Source organism: Cynocephalus volans, chromosome 10 (assembly GCF_027409185.1).
Source record: "Cynocephalus volans isolate mCynVol1 chromosome 10, mCynVol1.pri, whole genome shotgun sequence".
Classification (NCBI taxonomy): domain Eukaryota; kingdom Metazoa; phylum Chordata; class Mammalia; order Dermoptera; family Cynocephalidae; genus Cynocephalus; species Cynocephalus volans.
The window spans coordinates 83,400,172-83,422,719 of NC_084469.1; the positions used below are offsets into that span (position 1 = coordinate 83,400,172).

General features: G+C 36.9%; 1 protein-coding gene across 1 annotated transcript in view; it reads left to right on the forward strand.

The window, feature by feature from the left end:
• The window catches only part of NETO2 (neuropilin and tolloid like 2), a 49,648-nt gene extending 42,601 nt beyond the window's left edge, over positions 1-7,047 (forward strand). Inside the window, exons 8-9 of the mRNA XM_063109922.1 lie at positions 5,149-5,262; positions 6,467-7,047. Coding sequence (XP_062965992.1) covers positions 5,149-5,262; positions 6,467-7,047 — 695 coding nt within the window. The remainder of the gene's footprint in view (positions 1-5,148; positions 5,263-6,466) is intronic.
• Positions 7,048-22,548: the final 15,501 nt, after the last annotated feature.

Here is a 22,548-nt window from a genome sequence, read left to right on the forward strand (position 1 = left end):
GTGTTCTTTTTTCATTTATTTCAAGAAATTGTTTAATTTCCTTCTTAATTTCTTCTTTGGCCCATTGGTTATTCAGGAGCATTTTGTTTAATCTCCATGTATTTGTACAATGTTAAGAGTTTTTCTTACTGTTGATTTTTAGTTTTATCCATTGTGGTCAGAAAAGATACTTGAAATTGTGTCAGTTTTTAAAAAATTGTTCAGAGTTGTTTTGTAGCCTAACTTATGGTCTCTCCTGGAGAATGTTCCATGTGCTGATGAGAAGAATGTGTATTCTCCAGACATTGGGTGGAATGTTCTATAAATGTTTGTAACATCAATTTGGTCAATAGGGCAATTTAAATCCAATATATCTTTGTTGATTTTCTGTCTAGATGATTTGTCCTGCTGAGAGGAGTGTTGAAGTCCCCAACTAGTATTGTACTGGAGTCTCTCTCCTTTTAGATCTAATAATATTTGTTTTATATATCTGGGTGTTCCAATGTTTCTGAATTGATCCCATTGAATTGTCTATCTGTATTCTCTTGTATCTTGTTGAGTTTTCTTAAGATCATTAGTTTGAATTCCTTTTCTGGCATATCACCAATTTCCTTTTTTTTTTAGGTCTGTCATTAGCATGTTATTATGTTCCTTTGGTGGTGTCATGTTTCCTTATTTTTTCATGTTTCTTGTGCCTCTGCATTGATGTGTGTGTGTGTGGTGAAACAATTGCTTCCTCCAAATTTTTACTAAATGACTTTCATAGACAAGATTCTTTCACCTCCAATTGGGTCTTAGTGTGCTAGTTGGAAAGGCTATAGTGATTCTGTTGTGTGTAGATGCAGTGGTTTAGTCTCTGGGCAGGTTCTTCTGTTAACGATCAATGTCACCAATAACAGGGGGTGTCTCAGTGCCCTAGGCTGTAAACGTTTGTGCTGGTAGCAACAGCAGCATAGATTACTAAGGTCTTTGGTGGCAAGGGCTTTTGGAGTCCTCCTATTCTCATTTTTCCCACTATGGGGCCACTTTGCATAGAGGATTTCTCTTGGGGTCAGGTCTGACCCGACCTTCAAGCAGCTGCAGTAGTACTGGGTTCCAGGTACAGGTGCTCCAGCAGCTGCAGAGTTGGGATCCTGGGCTCAGTGTCTCAAGAACCTATTGTGGTACTTAGGTCTTGGGGTGCAGTGTAATTCTCTGTAAGAGGGCTGGATGTCATTTGCCCACAATAAGATCTGTGGCTCTGAGGACCCGCTGACAGCTCAAGCTATGTGGGCTGACTTATAGCTATGACTCTGACCCTGGGGGGAGAATACAGCACTGGTGCAACTTGGGGAGAAGGGTTGCTCTGGAGGTTTGGGCCCAAGGAGCAGAGTATGGCTGCAATTCAGGAAGCAGAGCAAGTGGGGCTCAGTTGTTGCTCAGTTCCCAGGGGTTGAAGCACCATGTAGTGCTGTCACTAGCCCCTGGAATGGTGGAACGTGGCAATATCTCAGTTTCTGTGAGACTAGCTGCAGTAGCAGCAAGGACCCAGAATGGCGAGGCATACTTGTTTTTTGAACCTTGAGGGGCAGAGAGCAGCACAGCACAGACACCAGGGAAAGGGTATCTCAGCAGCTCAGTCCCTAGGGTAGTAGTCCCGCTTCAGGGAAGCAGAGTACTAGGGCTGTTCAGCCCCTAGGGAAGGGTGTCTCAGCTCAGGTAGTGCTATTTCCTTGGGACACAAGGTACTAGGTCATCTCTGCCCTGGGATGCACAGCTGCTCAGCCCAGCCAAGCAGCTTGTTGCCCCCGCAGCTTCTCAGCCAAGGCAGCAATTCCTGAGAGGGTGATGCTCAGTCCCAGGGGAATGGGGCACAACCACAACTGGGAGGGGTAAAGATTCCCCAAGAGGGCATGTGTAGCTCTGCTACTGCAGTTCCAGTGTGAGGGGGAGGGGCACTGCTGTACCTGGGAGGCATGGGCAGAGAGGCCCTGCCACTGCTTAGTCCCTCAGGATAGGGTGTAACAAGTGCTCTCAGCTTGGCTTGGGGAAGTCAGTTCAATGACAACTTAGTCTCTGGAATGAAAGGATATCACTCACCCCTGTGGTAAGACACCCTCCTGCAGCAGTTCCAGGTCCAAGATGGCACAGTAGCTGCACCACCCACAGAGGGTAGAGCACAGTGCAGCTGCTCTGGGGAGCACAACTGTGAGGACTCCAGGCAGCTCCCTCAGCTGGCCTTAGTGCATGTGAAGACTGCCAGGGTCCCCAGTGGTAAGGGTGGTAGGTGTCCAAGGTATAAATGAGGGCTGCTGGGGTTTTCTCACTTAAGCTTTCCCCAGAGGGAGAAGAAGTTCCTCGTGGTTTCCTGTAGGTCCTGGCTGGGGGGTGGGGTGGTGAAGGCCTGGTGTCTCCTTCCTTTCTCTATGTGGCTGTCCTGAGCTGCTGTGCTCACTAGTGTTTCTCTTACTCCTTTGATGTGCTCCAGCTTTCTCCTTGGTTATTCTAGTCCAAGATCTTTGCGGGAGAGTTGGCCATCTTATAGGAAGTCCATCCCATTTATTTTCAAAGAGGAAGCTGAAGCCCAGGAAGGTTAAATATCAAAGTATGTAGATGAACCATAACAGAAACAATTTGTATTGATTACTCTTTTATTGTTTTTTCTACTTTCTGCTGCATAGCACTGTTTCAAAAGTTATTCACAGTTCTTTGCTATTTTCAACTCTTCAGTCATGAAAACAACCTCAGGGTTAAGTACTCAGCAAACAAGCTTAAAAGTTAAGTGTGAAGACTATTTAATCATGTGTAGATAAGGAAGTCTTGCCCAAACTCAAGTTGACTTACAGCAGGGAAAGAGAAGGGACAAGCAAACCTAATTCATAGTGACTAACTGTAGATTATTAACGCGCTGTTCTGGAACTTGGGTAAATAATACCTTGTAGAGGATTCTGCCTTAAAAAGAAATTATACTCTACTGTTTGTGCTCTACTGCTTACACTCTACTGGCAAAGCAACTTTGGATATTCTCTATTGACCTGCATTTATCAGATTATGTTTTGAGGTTTTCTGGGGACCCAATAAATAATACCTGTTTTTCCAGCCCATGTTTTAGAGCCAGTTGAGAAATACACAAAGGGAGTAAGGTGGGTAGATATAAAAATATCAGTTTTATTACTGATAATATACTGCAATTGAAGACTGCGGCCAGATATTCCAAAACCTCCTATGATTGTACCTTATAGAGAGAAGCTTCTCTTTGAAGGAAAAAAAAAATATTAAAGTCATGGCTATTTTTTTAAATGAGGTTTATTGTGTATTTATTAAGAGAAAAATAATATTTAGAAAAAACTTTTTTATTCAGTAAAATTTTCAATATTTCTTTCATCTTAAAAAGAAACTTTACAAAGAAAATATAAAAAATAATTGAGGTATGTCAGTATAATACAGAGCAGTGTTCAATTCCCCTTCCTTTTTTTTTTGCTGGCATAGGGATCCAAACCCTTGACCTTGGGGTGATGACACCACTCTGTAACCAGCTGAACTAACCAGCCAACCCCAATGCTCCTTCCTTGATGAAGTACATATTTTCTGAAATCCCAAAATACAGAATCTTTTAGACAGAAAGTACATTTTGTCCGATTATAATTTTGGAAGTCAAAATGGTTCGGTGAGTTTTTTGAGCTGGCATATCCCTGCCATCCTGTTTAATGGGAGAAAATATTAAGCTGCCTCACTTCTTGACCTTCAGATGTTTTTCTTTGTTTCCTTACACTGAAATACCTTATACTACTCTGTTGGACTTCTGTCTCCAACCTATGACTTTATTTCCTAACAGAAATAAACACATTGAATCATAACGCGGTATAACAAATGTTTACATATACAAGGAGAAGTGCCAAATAGAGGAGTGTAGAGAGTGTGACAAGAACACACAGGAGTGACTAGCTACCTAGGAGAATTAAGGGGATTTTCACAGAGAGGGTGACAGTTGAGGTGATATGGAAAGATGAATAGCTGACCACCATGAAGGGAAAGAAGGAAACATTCCAGGCTGAAAGAACGACTTATACAAAATATAAAATTACATGATATATTCCATATACCTTTATTGTCTTTTAGAAAAAAATTTTTTTTTTTTAATTTAGAAGAGTGAATTTTTTTATTGTGGTAAAACGTACATAACATGAAATGTACCACTGTAACCATTTTTAAGTGTACCGTTCAGTGGCATTAAGTACATTCACATTTTTGTGCAGCCATCACCACGTCCATCTCCAGAACTTTTTCATCTCCCTGTACTGAAACTGTGCCCATTGAACGCTAACTCCCTGTTCCCTCATTCCCCATTCCCCAGCCCTTGGGAACCTCTATTCTACTTTCTGTCTCTGTGAATTTGCCTCTTCTAGGTACCTCATGTAAGTGGAATCATATGATATTTGTCATGCAGTGGTTAATGCATACTCGTAAGTAATTATGCTAAGGGAAATATTTGGCTTATTTCACTTGGCATAATGTTTTGAAGCTTCTTTCATGTTATAGTATGTACCAGAATTTTATTTCTTTTTATGACTGAATAATATTCCATTGTTTTGCATTCTGCCACATTTTGTTTGTTTATTCATCCATCCATAGACGTTTTGGTTGTTTCCATCTTTGATTATTGTGAATAATGCTGTTATGAACATTGGTACACAAGTATCTTTTTGAGTTCCTGCTTACAAGTCTTGGGTATGTACTTAAAAGTAGAATTGCTGTATCATAAGGTAATTCTTATGTAAGTTTTTGAGGAGCCAGCAGTTTTCCACAGTGGCTACACCATTTTCCTTTCCCACCAGCAATGCAGAAGGGTTCCAGTGACTCCACATCCTTGCCAACATTGTCTTTCAAAGTTTTGAAAAAATTTAAAAACAATGTACTAGTTCCATGAGAACCATGGGAAATACATTCATGTTGTCATTATATTAAAAACAGCCTTTTGGTGCCTAGTGTAAGAAAACATTTTCATAAGCCAGCATCAGAGAATATTGATGTTTGTCTTACTGTTTGTGCAGTAGAGTGTATTCATGGAAAGACTTTTAAGGTAAGAAATCACTGTAATAAAGTAAAATTCTTATGTGTAAAATAAATCAGGATGGGTTCGTAATCTGTATGTCTCTGTTCTTAGCAACACAGATTTCTCTTTTCCTACAGCTCCCTGCACAGGCAGCACTTTCTTTTGTCATAGCAACATGTGCATCAATAATTCTTTAGTCTGTAATGGCGTTCAAAACTGTGCATACCCTTGGGATGAAAATCATTGTAAAGGTGAGTTTGATGTAAAGGCCAACCTTTTTGAAAAAAGAGTGGCTGTTGCCTTTCATGAAGAAAGATTTAAAATGTCCTTTTCTACAGCTGTGCTTATTAGCATTAGCTGCTTTGATAGAAATGGAGGTATATAATATGAGTGTTCTTTTAAATCGATCATAGACCTCTGGGATGTGGTAAAAGCAAAGAAAAATACTTATTCTCTACAAAAGCATTTTTTGAAGCTGTTTTTTATCTTAAGTGGTTCAAAAGTGAACAACTTAAGTGAAGAGTTGTGATATTTCCTGCTCTAATTTCATTTTCTAATTGTTGTCGAAGTTTGCCATTTGTATTGTAAAGATACCTTATTTAGCTGTCAAAATAATATAGAAGGAGCATGGATTGAGCACTGTTCTATTTTAAATTGCAGTACATGGAAACGCTATTTAAAAAAAACCAACTAACGTATTCAATCTGATGACCTAGAAGCAGACCCATCCTAACGACAGCTTTTTTTTATTTCATAAAATTTTCTATGCTGTATTTCCAGCGGGCACTCTCTGAAAGATAAATGTGGCTTGTGGTAATAGTTGAAGGTCTACAAGCTGGTTGTCAATCACTGTCTCAGAACTAAAATTTATCTACCTTTATCCTCTAAGAGTTCAATAAATATCTCACCATGAAAAGGCGATGTAATCTGATATGGCTGTCTTAAGTAGTAGACATGAAATATTTTCAGGTAATCATTTGAAAATAGTAGACCGTGATTATATACCTGGGTAGGTTAGTCTCTCTTGTTAGATCTCTCTTCCTGATGGCCATCAGGAGAAATATAGTGAATATACTTAAACTGGCAGTTGGTCAAACCTACCATACAGCAGAAAGCCAAACTTGACAGAACAAGAGTATTTACTTTGGCATTTTCTATATTTTTTGTATTTAATTTGATTTGTGAATTGTATGCATTCATGTATCTTCTGACTGAAGGAACCAAGTACTTTATTTTTTCTATAATCTATCTAGCTATATTGTGATTGGTTACTTTAGCCAGAAATCATAATAATAGGATTGTTCTATTTGTTTAGAAACCTAATTTTAAATTGCATTGTCTATGGTATATTTGACCCAAGTGCTATGCTTTACCTGAAAGTACCTTACTGTTTTGTGCCAGGACTTGTATAAATAGATTTTAAAAGCCTCAACATTGCTTTTTCTCTTTCTACAGAAAAGAAAAAAGCAGGACTATTTGAACAAATCACTAAAACTCATGGAACAATTATTGGCATTACATCAGGGATTGTCTTGGTCCTTCTCATTATTTCGATTCTAGTACAAGTGAAACAGCCTCGAAAAAAGGTCATGGCTTGCAAAACTGCTTTTAATAAAACTGGGTTCCAAGAAGTGTTTGATCCTCCTCATTACGAGCTGTTTTCCCTGAGGGACAAAGAGATCTCCGCAGACCTGGCAGACTTGTCAGAAGAGCTGGACAGCTACCAGAAGATGCGGCGCTCGCCCACTGCCTCCCGGTGCATCCACGACCATCACTGTGGATCGCAGGCAGCCGGCGTCAAACAAAGCAGGACCAACCTCAGCTCCATGGAACTTCCTTTCCGAAATGACTTTGCACAACCACAGCCAATGAAGACGTTTAACAGCACCTTCAAAAAAAGTAGCTACACTTTCAAACAGGGACACGAGTGCCCTGAACAGGCACTAGAAGACAGAGTAATGGAGGAGATTCCTTGTGAAATTTATGTCAGGGGGCGAGAAGATTCTGCACAAGCATCCATATCCATCGACTTTTAATCTTCTACTAAAGGTGACGTGAATTATTAAGTATGTGTCGTGCAGCCGACAGAGCACCCACACTATTTTCAGCGGCCAGCCCTTTCTCCTATCAAAACAAGGAAGACCTTTATTTACTGTTAAGTGATATTTTTATTATCTCAGGCAGTCTATATATGTTAAACCAACCAAGAAACTTAGTAGATTCAGTGAAAAAAATAATCATCATTTATTGCTCAGTGTCACATAAACAAAGCACTACCAGTTCGATAACATTTGAAGAGGGGAGAGGTTGTATTGAGCCAGACTCGGGCTGCCTGTTAGTTTTAGCAAAAGGAATACTGCTCTTGACTGATACAGCTCTGTCAATATTTTGGTCTCCCAATAAATTTAAAAATAAGATTTTTCATGATATTCTTATTTTTCTTTTCTCTAAATTTAATTTGTTTTATAAACCTGTAGTTTGACCATTTTATCTTCTTAAGTAAATATAAGTGGTTAATGTAGCACATATGTCCATACAGGCATGCGTTCGTGAATGTGTCAAAGGATAGCTAGTTACTGTGCCAGTTAAGACCCAGAGTTATGTTTCATCCATCTGTTCTTCTTGACTAATTTCTGTATTTCTGCCTTTTAACTACTAGAGCTTTAGTCCTTATTTTCTGTGAGAAATAGTAGATGATATGATTTATCACCTTTAAGTCATATTTTGTCTTAGTTATGTTATACCAGAAAATTTCATAATCCTGAGATGTATGCACCCTTGCCAGACTAATTATTATGACTAAAAATTTAAGAAACATAAAAACTTCTAGCAAGCCTTTAAAATTTCCCGAATATGGTCACATGCAGTGACAGCCTTTTCATTAGTAAACAGTCATTTAATTCACTTTTGGGGAGACCTGTAATTATGTTTATTTGCAACGTTTCTCATAACTAGATCTATGTTTCCTGTTATTTTTGTAAAAGATTACTTAGGTCCCTTTGTATTGGTTTATCTTATGGCATATGGTAACCAGGGTTGTATAAGAGTTAAAGAGAAATTCCTAAGAAACTGTATAGGCCTTTAGATTGCTTCTTACTTGGGACAGTACATTTTTCTAGCTCTTATCAAGGATAACAATTTCCACTTTTTTTTAAACTGCACTTTTGACCTTATTTTTTTTTTATGGTATATGAATCAATAATTTATAAACATGATATAAAAACTCATTGTTTTTTTTAGACTTTTGATATTATTTGATACTGTACAAACTTTATTAAATCAAGATTAGACCTACATGACAGATTTCTTTCAGTGTTCACATAAGCAACTTTGTGTACAAATATGCTGTGATAGAACTGTACACTGTAACTTATTGTAAAGACCTTGGTAATGTGTACCTATGCCTTTTCTTTCCTTTTGTTATATTTTGTTTGTGATAAATTTCTCACTCTGTGATATTTATTGCTCTAAATCACTACACAAATCCTATATTAAAATGTACATTGTTATCCATGATCCTTCAATCATATTATTTATGGCACTGAGATTTTGGATCTTAAGATACCTATGGAAAAGAATCTGTTTATCGATTTATAACTAATATAGACATGTCATTTAAAAGAGGTAAATTCTCGTTTTCTATATTTTTTGTAGCAAATTCTCAATGAAATGAGAAGTTGAAGTTTCACTAGATTTCATTAACTTTTTAAAATATTTCATGGATATGTTCTGTCAGATTAGTGAAAACTGTGACCTTAAATATGGTACATATATGTAATACTGCCTCAAAATGTTTCTTATATCACATTTTTTATTTTTGAAAAAACAGATAATATCTAGGATATAGCAAATCCAACACATAGTATACTCATGAGTTCAATTTTTTTTTAAAGTCAGCACAATTTCCTGCTTTAAAAATACAGCTTGGAAAGGTCAAAAGACATAATTAATATAGCATTCAATGAACTAATACTAGAGACAAATAGCTCAATTCTTTCAATAGCTATGTTGAATAGGCATTTTAGTAGGTAACTTAAGCCAGCCAACATTTCAACAGCATAGTGAATACTTAAAATAACAGCAACTATGATGTCATTCTTCATGATGATGAAAGGGGAAAATTATTTTTAATTTTTCTTTTTTGGGGGGGGTGGCTGGCTGGTATGGGATTCTTGACTTTGGTGTTATCAGGACCACTCTGGCCAAGTGAACTAACAAGCCAGCCCAAATTAGCATATTCTCTATGTAAAATTAGAAGTTATATTTGTCATAAAAGTGGCTGTCAAAGCTATCTTTAGCCTCTAGATTATAGTAGAAAATAATAGAATATGCTTAACCACATTATCTATAGTCACTTGTAACTACATTTTTATTTTCGAAATTTGTATTGTTTTCTTTTAAAAGGTCTTGACAAGGCCTACAAAATACAGAGCCTTTAAAGAAGACATTTAACATTAAAACAGCACAGAAGTACATGATTTCATGCAACTCAGCAAGTAAAGCTTGAACAATAAATTTGGTTCTCAATTTTCTGGCTGCTAAAGGGAATAAAAGTTTTCACTTTCCATAGTAGAAAACACAAACTTATCTGCAGAGGTTAGTTTTCTCTTGAACTACAGCATGAGAGTCTTCATAAAGGGGCATTTCCTCAGAATTTAAAAAAGGTGCAAAATGCAGAGAGAGTTCATAATGGTAAATCTTAACCCCATGAAAGCACGATTTAGTGTAGTCTAGGAAACTGGTTTCTGATCATTCTATTTGTAGGGATGGAACTAAAGAACCAGATGATCAATCGCTCGGGCCGGCCTGTGGCTCACTTGGGAGAGTGCGGTGCTGATAACACCAAGGCGCCACGGGTTCGGATCCCATATAGGGATGGCCGGTTAGCTCACTGGGTGAGCGTGGTGCTGACAGATGATCAATCGCTAAGCCAGCCTTAGACTGCCATGGGTTGTACACCTTCATTGGACTATAGAAGGGTATTAGGTCTCATTAATTTCTTAGTCAAACATTTTGTCCATACTATAGCAAGAGAAGAGAATGGAACTAATAAATTTTACGCATTATTACCAGAATAATGCTAATTGCTATAGATATAATCTTCAATCTTTGATGTCAGAGAGAAGATTTTACAAGTTGTTTACTAACGTGAAAGCCATAAGTTTCAATAATAGAAGACATGAAATGTAGCCATCTTGTTGGAAGTTATTACACAGTTAATACACAAAGTATCCTACAAAAGTACCCGGTGTTAAACATATCTTCTAACAGAAAATGCACCTCTGGAGGGAGTAAATATCTTCGATTCAGCAATAGCACTAAGTAAACCTCTGTGATATTGTCATCATTATCTTCCATCCCAAATTTAACACAAAATATGATAAATTGCAGGAAATCTGCTAATCCCAACGTCTAAATATATGAAGAATAAAGTGTGATATTCCTTTTGTGAAGGAAAATATTCAATCCAAAGGTTTAACACAAGCAAAGGATTTTCACATTTCACATCACAAAAGAGATTTAAAAAGCTCCTTTAACAGCTTTAATTTAACAACTCTCACTGTTTTTGTCATGTTTCATATAATTATTAGGCATTACAAAATAAAATTTAAAAAAATAAAACTAAATAAATAAATAAAAGAACCTCCTGAATGTCTGCCTCTAAGCGTTTTTATAGTTCTGCTGTTGTCTGACGAGAAGGCTACTTCCTTATTTCAGAGATGTGTCAACTGATGAGCCAGGACGGGAAAAACCCGCTTATAATTGCAGGAATAATTCTCAATCAAAGGAGATTATGCTGTCATGCAAAATGATGTCTGCTATATTGTTCATGTTACTTTATTGCAAGTACTGAAAATAGTATGCCTTGAATCACACTGAGTAGATCCAGAAGGAACTTTTGAGTTATTGGTGTTTTTATAGATCCAAGAAAGATTATCTGGTTCAACTTTGTTAGTGAGAAGACTGAAGCCCGAAGAAATGAAGTAAGTACCCATGTCTCAGAACGCCTAGCCCAGTGCTCACTGTTTTCTGCTGTCTCTCAGCTTTTGTCAGCTATAAGTTTTAAAAGCCTAGCAGTTCTAAACAGCAGCCCAGATGTTCCATGTAAGCTTGTCAACCATGCTGATTTAAAATGTAATTTATTCTAGAGTAGATTTTTCAAAGCATTATATTTCACCTTTTTAAAATTTATGTATGTAACACCGTGTTATTCTCCATCTTTGTTGCCATGATTCCTTGGCACCTGCAAACTCTGCAAGACAATTACTGTGAATTCTTAATAAAAAGTGTTTGTTAGCAATATATAGGTGTGATACTAGACAGACAGAGCTTCATTGTTTTTGCTTTTGTGATCTTTTTTGAATCTAAAGGAAACAATGTATACTCTAGAAATTAAAACATTTGTATGCTATATCTCTTGAATTTTACAGAATGGTTTGAGTTCTGAGCCACTCTATAAGTGACAAGTTGACCTTGGATATCTTTTTTAGCTTCCTGCAAAATCAGTTATTTACGTTTTATAGACCTCTACTAATAACAATTCAAAATTCTGAATTTGCTTTCCTTTACTAATTTCATATAGTTCTGCGATTTGTTGAATGACTACAAAAGCCCAGGAAGCTAATGACTAGGGTGCATGTTTAATATGTACTGTCCAGAGTAAATTTTTTTTAAGTAATCAATTTTTATTAGAGATGAACTTCCAGACCATACAAGATTTCTCATATGATCAATCCTGGATTTGGCACTTTACGGTAAAAAATTTTGACCCTAGAACTGGAAATAAAAACTTGTGTTTTGGTTTCCTTACTTGCTCAATTTCTAAAATCTCCAGAAGGGGCCACTTGTAGCAGCGGAATTTGTATTTCTTTCCAGGGCAAGGTCAGCATTTCCTATCCTCTAGCTTCAGAATAATCAGTTATGATAAAAAATAAAAGCAACCTTGACTATCACACTTAGAACCTTTTCTTTTCTTTTTTTTTGGCAGCTGGCTGGTATGGAGATCTGAACCCATGACCTTGGTAATAAAAGGCTGTGCTCTAACCGACTGAGCTAAAGTGGCCAGCCACTTAGAACCATTTTATGTTTTCAAATTAATTAATCTTCAAGTGAAAATGAACTGTTTTTTTAAAAATGCATTTTGTCTGAGGTAGCCTGCAAGATCCAGTCACTGAAGTGGCGGTGAGGACTTGCACAGAGTGAGTCTCAGAAGCAAGCTGTCCTTTTGTGCTGTGGAATGCCTCAGTCACAGTCACAGCTTAGTACACATGAATGAGAGACCTCAAGGAAAGTGTACAACTGATAGGAAAGCAAAGGAAGGCAAAAAAACTCCTGTGTTTATAATCATGAGACACAGATCGAGAAACAGGAAGAAGAAAGAAAAAGGTAGTTACTACTGGTCTGTCTCTACAAATAGTTAACAGAGAAATCTTGCTTTGTGTGTTGTTTAGGATCAAGAAACGGGTTTCATTTAAAAGTGCTCTCACCTTCCAAGATTTATCACACTCGGCAGCATCTGGTGCCATTAGGCCTCTGAGCTGGTATGTACTTTATTGACACAGTTTGAGTGGCGGCTGATGGCTAGGAGGAATTTTCATCAGCAATCCAGGTATTAAACCATGCTTTTCAAGGCTTGTTTTATTCTTCCATTGATAACATGGTCCTAGCGTTTCAGAGAAGTATTCAGAAGTTTTGAGCCAAAAAATAGACAGTCATGTGAATAGTAGAGTTCTTTGTGTACACTTATTTTATCACTCTGTTATATGTACTCCTCATAAGACAATTTAGCTGTGAAAATGAGCACAAGGAACAGAAAGTGAACTTGCTGGAACTGGCTCAATAATATGGCCTATGCCTTTCAAATTCACAGCATTAAGGCAGTGCTACTTCCTCAGTTATTAGCTTTTAATATTTAAAAAAAAAAAAAGCGTGTGGTAGGCAGCTTCTGAGATGGCTCCCAGTGATCCCTGCTTGCTGGTTTTCACACTGTTGGTTAATCTTCTGTCCTTGACTGTGAGCTGGACCTGGTGACCTGCTTCTAATGAATAGAATATGGCAAAAGTGTCAGATGTCACTCTTGAAATTAAGTGACAGACTCTGGCTTCTGTCTGCCCTGCCCACTCTTACTCTCGTGCTTGCCTGCTCTGATGGCAAGATGCTCTATGGAGAGACCTGTATGACAAACTGAGGGAGATTTCCAGCCAACAGCTAACATGGAACTGAGGCCCTCACTGCAACAGCCTGCAAAGCTTTGATCGCAGCCTCGTGGGAGACCTTGAACCACCTCCAGGTTACTGACTCAAACCAAGATAATATTTGTTGTTTAAGCTGCTAAATTTTGGGACAATTTTTTTTTATGCAGCCATAAATGACTAATATAGAGCTAGAAAAGGAAGACAATAGCATATCCCAGCTCCACTACTGTGGTAAAAGTAGTTGAAGGAGATCTAACAGGATGCTTTACGTTTACAGAAAAACTATCAAAGCAATGGGTGCATCATGGTGAATCCAACAGCATCTGAAGAGCTGGAATAAGGAGAACTGGTCTTCTTCCTGCATGTACCAGGCAGCTAGCTTAGCCTCTCCAGCCACAGATAAAAACACACAACCAAACTCACTCTCTCTCTCTCTCTCTCTCAAGAATGGCAAAAGATACTGGAATTTGATTATTCTGTACTTGAAATGTAGATTAAAATGAAATCCTAACTCTTAAATAGTGTCCCTTTTAAGTCACTTATCAATTCTCTGAGTAACATGAAATTATCTAAAAATGAAAAAAGGATAAAATTCTATTTAGATTCTGTAAAGTTATTCCCATAATTTAGTCAATATCTTTCGTATTTCCAACCACATTAATACTTGGTTTCCTAGACTGCAGGACTAGTTTACAATTCTGTCAAGTGAAAAGATTCTTGAGACAACAGATTTAGAAAACAATAGAGCAACAACAATAACAACAACAAAAAAAAATAGTGTAGGAGACTGCGTCACTGAGAAAAAATACAAGCCTTTAGTGTCTAGACCTCATCCTACCCCCAGAATGGGAAGTGTAGCCAAAGCATTTCTATACAGAGATTTTTCTGTTGTGATGAAAGAAAAAAAAAAAGTAGAATACCTGGAAGAGAAGGTTCTTTATTGCTTTGCTTTGGCCAAAATGATCAAAAGACCAAGTCAGAATTTCTGGAATTGTATTCAATAGCTAGCTAACAGTCATGCCCTATCCACTGTAAAAGATAAAATTATGAGCTCACTTGGTTAGAGCACGATGCTGATAACACCATGATCAGTGTGATGCTGATAACACCAGCAGGCTGTTGCAGTGAGGGCCTCAAGTTCCATGTTAGCTGTCGGCTGGAAATTTCCCTCAGTTTGTCACATGGGTCTCTCCATAGAGCATCTTGCCATCAGAGCAGGCAAGCACGAGAGTAAGAGTGGGCAGGGCAGATAGAAGCCAGAGTCTGTCACTTAATTTCAAGAGTGACATCTGACACTTTTGCCATATTCTATTCATAACACATACAGTTTCAGATCCCTGTACAGGCCAGCCACCAAAAAAGAAAAAAAAAAAGATAAGATTGTATCCTTAATTGTGTTTGTGCATAAGTTGTTTGTTTTTTTAATTTGAAAGTGCTGTTGCTGGCATTGTTTTGCCCTGTGGGTATAATTGTGTCCTAAATCCTTTTCTGATAGGAATCTGTCAGACCTTAGTCTCCAGAAATAGGAATGTGCCTGTTGCTGTGGAAGTTTCACTTTGTATTCTGACCTCTGCAAGAGAGGCACCAAATGAACCTCTGTTCCCCAACCTGCCATTTGTCATTGCTAGATGGCAGTCAGTGACCATGCTTCTTGAAGTACCGCACTGAGCCTTTGATCTCCTGCAGTGCTGGGAGAACTCCCTGCCTTTCCACTGGAAGCTTTGTGACATCCCCTCCTTCATTTTTAAATAAGCATACCTCACACACACATGCACACAGACAGACACACTTTGTTAAATCCTTCCTGTCCTGCTATCACTACCTCCTTTCTTGAGAATTCAGTTTGGTTTTTTGCCCCATTACCCACAAATGCTCACAGATTTTTTTGAGGAAATACTACCACATCAAGCCAGGTTTTCTGAAGAAACTCCCAAGTTTGTCAATGAAAATGAAGGAACTTTCCTGAATGGTGCATATAATTAGTAGGCTGAGAGATGTTCCCAGAAACTGCCTTTATCAAAAACCATGTCATAAAGGATGTGGCAGGGAATGCTTCTATTTTAAGCTGGAGTTTTCACCTCTCCACCCTGGAAAAAACAGCTTGCTTCTCTTCCCCTCATCAGGTAGGCAAAGAAAGTGATTGCAGGCTGTTTTTAATTGCAGGTTTACATAAACCCACAATTTGAAAGCATTGATTTGTTGGACTGTAATCTACACTTTAACACCCTGAGCTGCATTTAGGCAGCATGCCAGATGTGTAAAGTTGGAATTTAATGACGACATTTCAGTTGCAGCCCCAGAATTTAGTACAGTACCACTGTCGAATACTAATGTTCCATGAGCAAGAAAACAAAAGAAGCTTCTTTCTCAGTTAACTTTTTTGTCCCTTTCTTGGAGATGGAAAATCTGAAAGCAATTAACTATTTCATGGAAACTTCATCTCATAAGGAAACTTCAACCAAAAGCAACCTAAAGTAATTGTGGCCATGTTTGTGTCACTTTGGCAATCAACCAAAGATTCATTTTTAACACTTTAAGATGTTAATTACACTGCCCATTTACTGGGCAGTTGGTGTTTTTCCTAATGACGTATTTTTATCAAGCATTTCTACTTACTTTCTGAATATGGTGATATACATGAGAAGTATTGTGAACAGATTCACTGTGTGATGTCATTTCTACTTCTCCATTTTAAATAGAAGGAAAAGAGAAAATCTAACTTTTGAAGAAACAAAATTTTTCATCCTAAAGAATAGAGTTTCTCAAGCTTGGCACTATTGATGTTTGGGGCCAGATAATTATGGGGGGACTATCCTGTGCCTTTTAAGATGTGGCAGTATCCCTGATCTCTACCCACTAGATGCCAGTAGCACCACTCCCAGTAGTGACAACCAAAACTATCTCCAGACATGGCCAAATAAATGTCCCCTACAGGCGGGAAGGAGGGATGGGAGAAAAATAGATCCCAGCTGAGAACCACTGCTATAGAAAGGATTTAAAAAGAAAAAAAAATAAAAAAACCTAAATGCTATTGAATTCTATTTTAAATAAATATTTTTGACTATGAAAAGTTATGAAGAGCAATGAGCACCCACATACTCAGAACCCTGCTTAAGAAATTATATTATGGGGGCCGGCCTGTGGTTCACTTGGGAGAGCCTGGTGCTGACAACACCAAGTCAAGGGTTAAGATCCCCTTACAGGTCATCTTTAAAAAAAAAAAGAAATTATATTATGTAAATACAATTAAAGTCTACTGTGAACCCATTCCAGTTTGATTTCCTCCTTCCCACCCTGTCCCTAGAGGTCCAGATTTTGGTGTTGATCTTGCCTGTCTATGTATTGGTTAGAAGTTAGATACTCTTTCTCTTTGTGGCTGATCTTCAGATTCATGCATACATCAAGTCTAAAATTAATATTTCTACCCTCTTTCTAAACAAAAAGAAGAATCATATAATTCCTTAGCTCTAGGCACCCCTCTTCCATCTTGTATGTTATTTTTGTTCAGTATTTTAATTCTATCTTATTTTTTTATATCTCCCCAATGTGGCCAATATTTTTGTTTTTATGGTAAATATTTAGATCTTTCTCTATGCCTATCAGTTTATTCGTTCTTTATACCTTCTTGCATCCCAAACCTTACATCTGGGACCACTTTCCTTCTGCCTTCTTTTAGAAATTATTTATTGACGTTCTGCTGGTAATCTGTTCAGTTTTTGCTTATCTGAAAATCTCTATTTCCTTCTCATTATTGTACGATAGTTTATCTGGGTATAAAAGCCTGCATTGCTGTTGTCCTGCAGTGTTCCATGATCATCTGTCTTCTTTTATAAATCAAAATTCCTGTGTATATAATCTGTCTTTTCCCTCTTCATTGATTTTGCAATATTCTATTTTGCCATTTCACTATAATATGTCTACATGTGGATTTATTTTTATATTATTCTTGTGATACCATACATTTTTTAATCTAATGGTATATATCTTTTATGAATTTTGCAGATACATATGGTGTGATGTGGATTGAATCATGTCCTCCAAGTTGTATGTATTAGAAACTTGATCCCCACTGCGACTATTAAGAGGGTGGGAGATTATACTATGGTAATTAAAGGTGGGGCCTTGAAGAGGCGATTAGATTGTGAGGACCAGGCCATAGTGCGTGGGTTAATAACAAATGATGGGCATGGGTATGGTTTTGAGGTCTTTAAAAGGAGAGCACATGAGAATGTCTCTGTGCTCTGCTATTTTCTGCCATGGTGAGACCCCTACATTGATGTAAAGCCACCACCAAAGAAGACCCTTACCAAATGAGTTCCTTGAAATTTGGACTTCCTAGTGTCTGAAACTGTAAGCAATAAATTTCATTTTCTTTATAAAATATCTAGTTCCTTGTATTTTGTTATAAGCTACAGAAACAGACTAATACATGTTGTATGTCTTTATCTATTTAGATTATTAACTTCTCCCAACAATGTGTTGTAGTTTTCATTATACAGGTCTCACACATATTTTGGTATATTTGTTCCTATGTGAATATTTTTATGCTTTCTAAATGTTATATTAAGTGCTTTTTTAAAAAATTTAATTTTCAATTGTTTGTTGCTAATAAATTGAAATGTAGTTGATTTTTATATACTGGCTTTATATGTAAGCTTGCGTGACTTACTTATTCTAGTAGCATTTTATAGATTCCTATGGATTTTCTATGTACATCATCATGACATCTATAAATAAAGGCAGATTTGCATTATGTACACATCTTATTTCTTTCTCTTTCCTGATTGCACTACCTAGGACCATGAGTACTATGCTGAACAGAAGTGGAGAGAGTGGATATCCTTTTACTGTTCTTGACCTTGGAGGGAAAACATTCAGTCTTTTGCCATTTAGTATAATGTTAGATATACATTTTTCATAGAAGCCTTTTATCAGGTTGAGGAAGTTCCCTTGTATTTCTAGTTTGCTAAGAGATTTTATCATATATAGGTGTTGAATTTTATCAAGTACCTTCTTGGCATCTGTGGAGGTTATCATATGGTTTTTTTCTTTTATACGGTAAATTAAATTGATTAATTTTCAAATGTTAAACCAACCTTAAACCATTCTTGGGATGAACTCACTTAGTCATGGTCTATTATACTTTGTGCATACTGCTAGATTTAATTCCTAATACCAGGTTAAGGACTTTTTTGCATCTATGTTCATATTGGATATTGGTTTATAAGTTTTTGTATCTTCAATTTTGGTGTTAAGGCAATGCTCGTCTCATGAAATGAGTTTGGAAGTTTTTCACTTCCTCCACTATTTTCTGATTTCATATAGAATTGGTATTATTTCATCTTTAAATGTTGATACAGGTTGGCCAGTTAGCTCAGTTGGTTAGAGCATGGGGTTGTAACACCAAGATCAAGGGTTTGGATCCCTGTACCAACCAGCCACCATACACACACACATACACACATACAAAATTGATAGAATTCACCAGTAAAGTCATCTAAGCCTGCAATTTTGTTTGTATAAAGGTTTTTAATGGATTTCTTTTAATTGCTATAGGTGTGTTTAGTTTTTCTGCTGCTTCTCAAGCCAGTCTAGTAATACGAGGGTACTTCAAAAAGGTCATGAAAAAATAGAATTAAAAGATAATGAGAATCTTCTCATGAATTTTTTTAAGTACCTCATATATATCTTTCATGAAACTTATGCATTTTATTTAGGTTGTTGATTATTGCCATCAAGTTAATCATAATATTCCTTTATTATCTTTTAAATATCTATAGAATCTACAATGATGTCTCCTTTTTCATTCCTGATATTAGTCATTTGTATCTTCTCTCCTTTTATTTGTGTCAGTCCAGCTAGTGGTTTGCAACTTTATGATGTTTACCAAGGACTAGCCTTTGGTATAATCTATTTTCTCTGTTGTTTGTCCATATTCTATTTTATTGTTTCTACTCTTATAGTTTGTTTTTTTCTTTCTACTTGATTTGGGTTTAATTTGGGGTTTTTTTCTAGCTTCTTACACTCAAGGCTTAGGTTATTGACTTTAGGCTTTTCTATTATTAACAATGCTTCTGTTACTGATTTCTGATTTAATTCTTTTGTGGTTAGAAAACACACTCTGTATGATTTCTGTTATCTTAATTTATTAAAACTCACTTTATGGCCAGCATATGATATTTCTTGGTAAACAATCCATGTGCAATTTAAAAGAATATGTGTGTTCTGCAGTTGTTAGGTGTAATGTTCTATAAATATCAATTAGGTCCAGTTGGTTGATAGTGTTCATTGTGTTGTTTAAGTCTTCTAAATACCTATTGCTTTGTAATCAATTATTGAGAGATGTTTTAAGATTTCAAACTATGATTTTATACTTCCCTATTTCTCCTTTCATATCTGTCAGTTTTTATCTAATGTCTTTTGAACTCTGTTACGTGCATACACATTCAACATTGTTATGCCTTCTTGCTGAATTAATCTTTTTTCATTATAAAATTATTCACTTTATCCCTGATAATGTTCTTTGCTCTGAAATCTGCTTTGTCTGATATTAATATAGCCCCTCCAGCTTTCTTATGTCATTGTTTTTATGATATACTTTTCCATCTTTTTACTTTTAACACACTTATATCTTTTTTATGTTTGAAGAAATTTTTAATCCCTTTAATCCATTAGAGTTTTAAATTGAACTTTATTTATACCTGTCAATATCATAACTTTTTATTTTGAAATAATTATCAACTCATAAGTTTCAAAAATAGTCCAGAGAAGTCTCATATGCCCTTCATTCAGCACCCACTTGAAATCTACTGTTAGCAATTTTCAACAATAGAACACATTGTTATTAACTGTAGTCACCAGATTGTACAATAGATGTCTTGGATTTGTTCCTCCTATCAAACTGAAATTTTGTATTCTTTGACCAACATCTCCCCAACTCCACTCCCCATACCCCCACCAGCACCAGCCCGTGGTAAATATCATTCTACTCTTTACTTCTATGAGTTTACTTTTTTAGATTCCATATATAAGTGAGATCATGGGGTATTTGTCTTTTTGTGCCTGGCTTATTTTGCTTAACATAATGTCCTCCAGGTTCACCAGTGTTGTTGCAAATGACAGGATTTCCTTCTTATTTAATGCTAAATAGGATTCCAATGTCTATATATACCACATTTTCTTTATTCATTCATTTGTTGAGGGACACTTAGGTTGAGTCCATATCTTAGCTATTGTGAATAATGTTGCAGTGAACATAGGAGTGCAGATATCTATTTGACTACAATGTACTGGTTTCATTTCTTTTGGATATATAACCAGTAGTGGAATTGCTGGGTCACAGAGTAGTTCTATTTCTAACTTTTTGAGGAGCCTCCATATTGTTTTCCATAATAGCTGTACTAATTTACATTTCCACCAACTGGGTGTAGGGGTTTCCTTTTTCCATGTGCTGGCCAACACTTATCGTTTGTCTTTTTGATAATATCCAATCTAACAGATGTGAGGTAATATCTCATTGTGGTTTTAATTTGCATTTATCTGATGATTAGTTATTTTGAGTATTTTTTAATATCTGTTGGCCATTTGTATGTCTTCTTTTGAGGAATGACTATTCAGATCCTTTGTCCTGAACTTTTTTTTAAATGGTTTATTTTTTGTCAAATCAGGAATCAATCAAGGAACCTCTAGATCTCCCAGGAGGTTATTTCAAGCCAAGAGTAGTGACAAGTATGGGAGAAAGACTTCAAGAGCTTCAGTTTGATTCTGCATCCTGGTGGGGGCCCACAATTTGTGCCGATCACTTGGACCTCTAGAACAGCCCAATAGAACATTGGTTGGTAGTCTTGCTTGCTTTTTTGTCAGATATGACTGGTTGACTGGGTTGTAGTGAAGTTATATAGTAGCAATTATATTTGCAAATGCCAGCAAATCAAGCCAAAAAGAGTCTATGCGGGCAACTATAGATTTATGTGTGTCTATGTGAATATTCAAAAAACATGCTTTTCCCAATGTTAAAAAAAACCAAAGCCTAACAGTAGTTAAAGCAGTAAAAGCAGACTTTATTCAGGAACTATTGCAATATGGGAAAAGAGATCTCAGTACAGAAAAGGATGCACTTTCAAAAATAGCATAGACAAATGGGGATTGATAGCTGATATGGGTTGAATGTTTGTCCCCTCCAAAGCTCATGTGAGAACTTGGTTCCCAGTGTGGCGGTGTTGAAAGATAGGGCCTTTAAGAGGTGATTGGATCATGAGAACTATACTGTCATGAATGGATTAACCCATTTATGGAGTTATGGGTTATCACAGATGTGGACTGGTAGCTTATAAGGAGAGCAAGTGAGTATGTAAAAGTGCTCTCGCCTAGCCCTCACATTATGTGATACCCTGCATTGCCACGGGACTCTGTACAGTGTCCCCACCAAGAAGGAAGCCCTCACCAGAACTACGCCCTGGACTTTGGACTTCCTGGCCTGTAAAACTGTAAGAAATAAATTTTATTTCTTTATACATTACCCCATTTCAGGTATTCTGTTATAAGCAACAGAAACAGACTAATACAATAGCCAAGGAGTAGGGTGGGGATCAATGGATGGAAAATCACTAAGAGGAAACATAAGGGGCAAGGAGAGATTCTGGTTAAACAGGCTTAACAGGATTCTTGCTGAAGGCAGGCCAGATGATGAGATGTCACCTGGGGGATGGTGAGAGATAAGGAATTTGATCAGACATCAAGGGTGATCAGATACTGAGGGTGGGGATGGGGGTGGGAGGTGGGAGTTCTCCAAATTGACTTAGCAAGATTCTTGCTACAGCCGGGCAATGCAGACCTGACAATGACAGACTCCAAGGTCGAGCCCTAGAAGTCTTAGAGGAGCCTGACTAAAGTTTAGTCAAGGAGAAAGTCCAACAACAGAGTATACATTCTTCTCAAGTGAATAGAACATTCTCTAGGCTAGACCACGTGTTAGACCACAAAACAAGTCTTAACAGGTTTAAGAAGACTGAAATCATACAAAGTATCTTTTCCAACCACAATGGAATGAAACTAGAAATCAATAGAAGGAAAACTGGAAAATACACAAATATGTGGAAATTAAACAACACACTCTTAACCAATGGGTCAAGGAAGAAATCACAAGGGAAATTGGAAAATATCTTGAGACACAAAAATAAAAACACAATATATCAAAACTTAATATATCAAAGCACCAAAAGCAGTGCTAAGAGGGAATTTTCTAGCAGTAAACACATTAAAAAAGAATAAAGATACACTTAAGTGAACTAGAAAGAAAAGAACAAACTAAACCCAAAGTTAGCAGAAGGAAGAAAATAATAA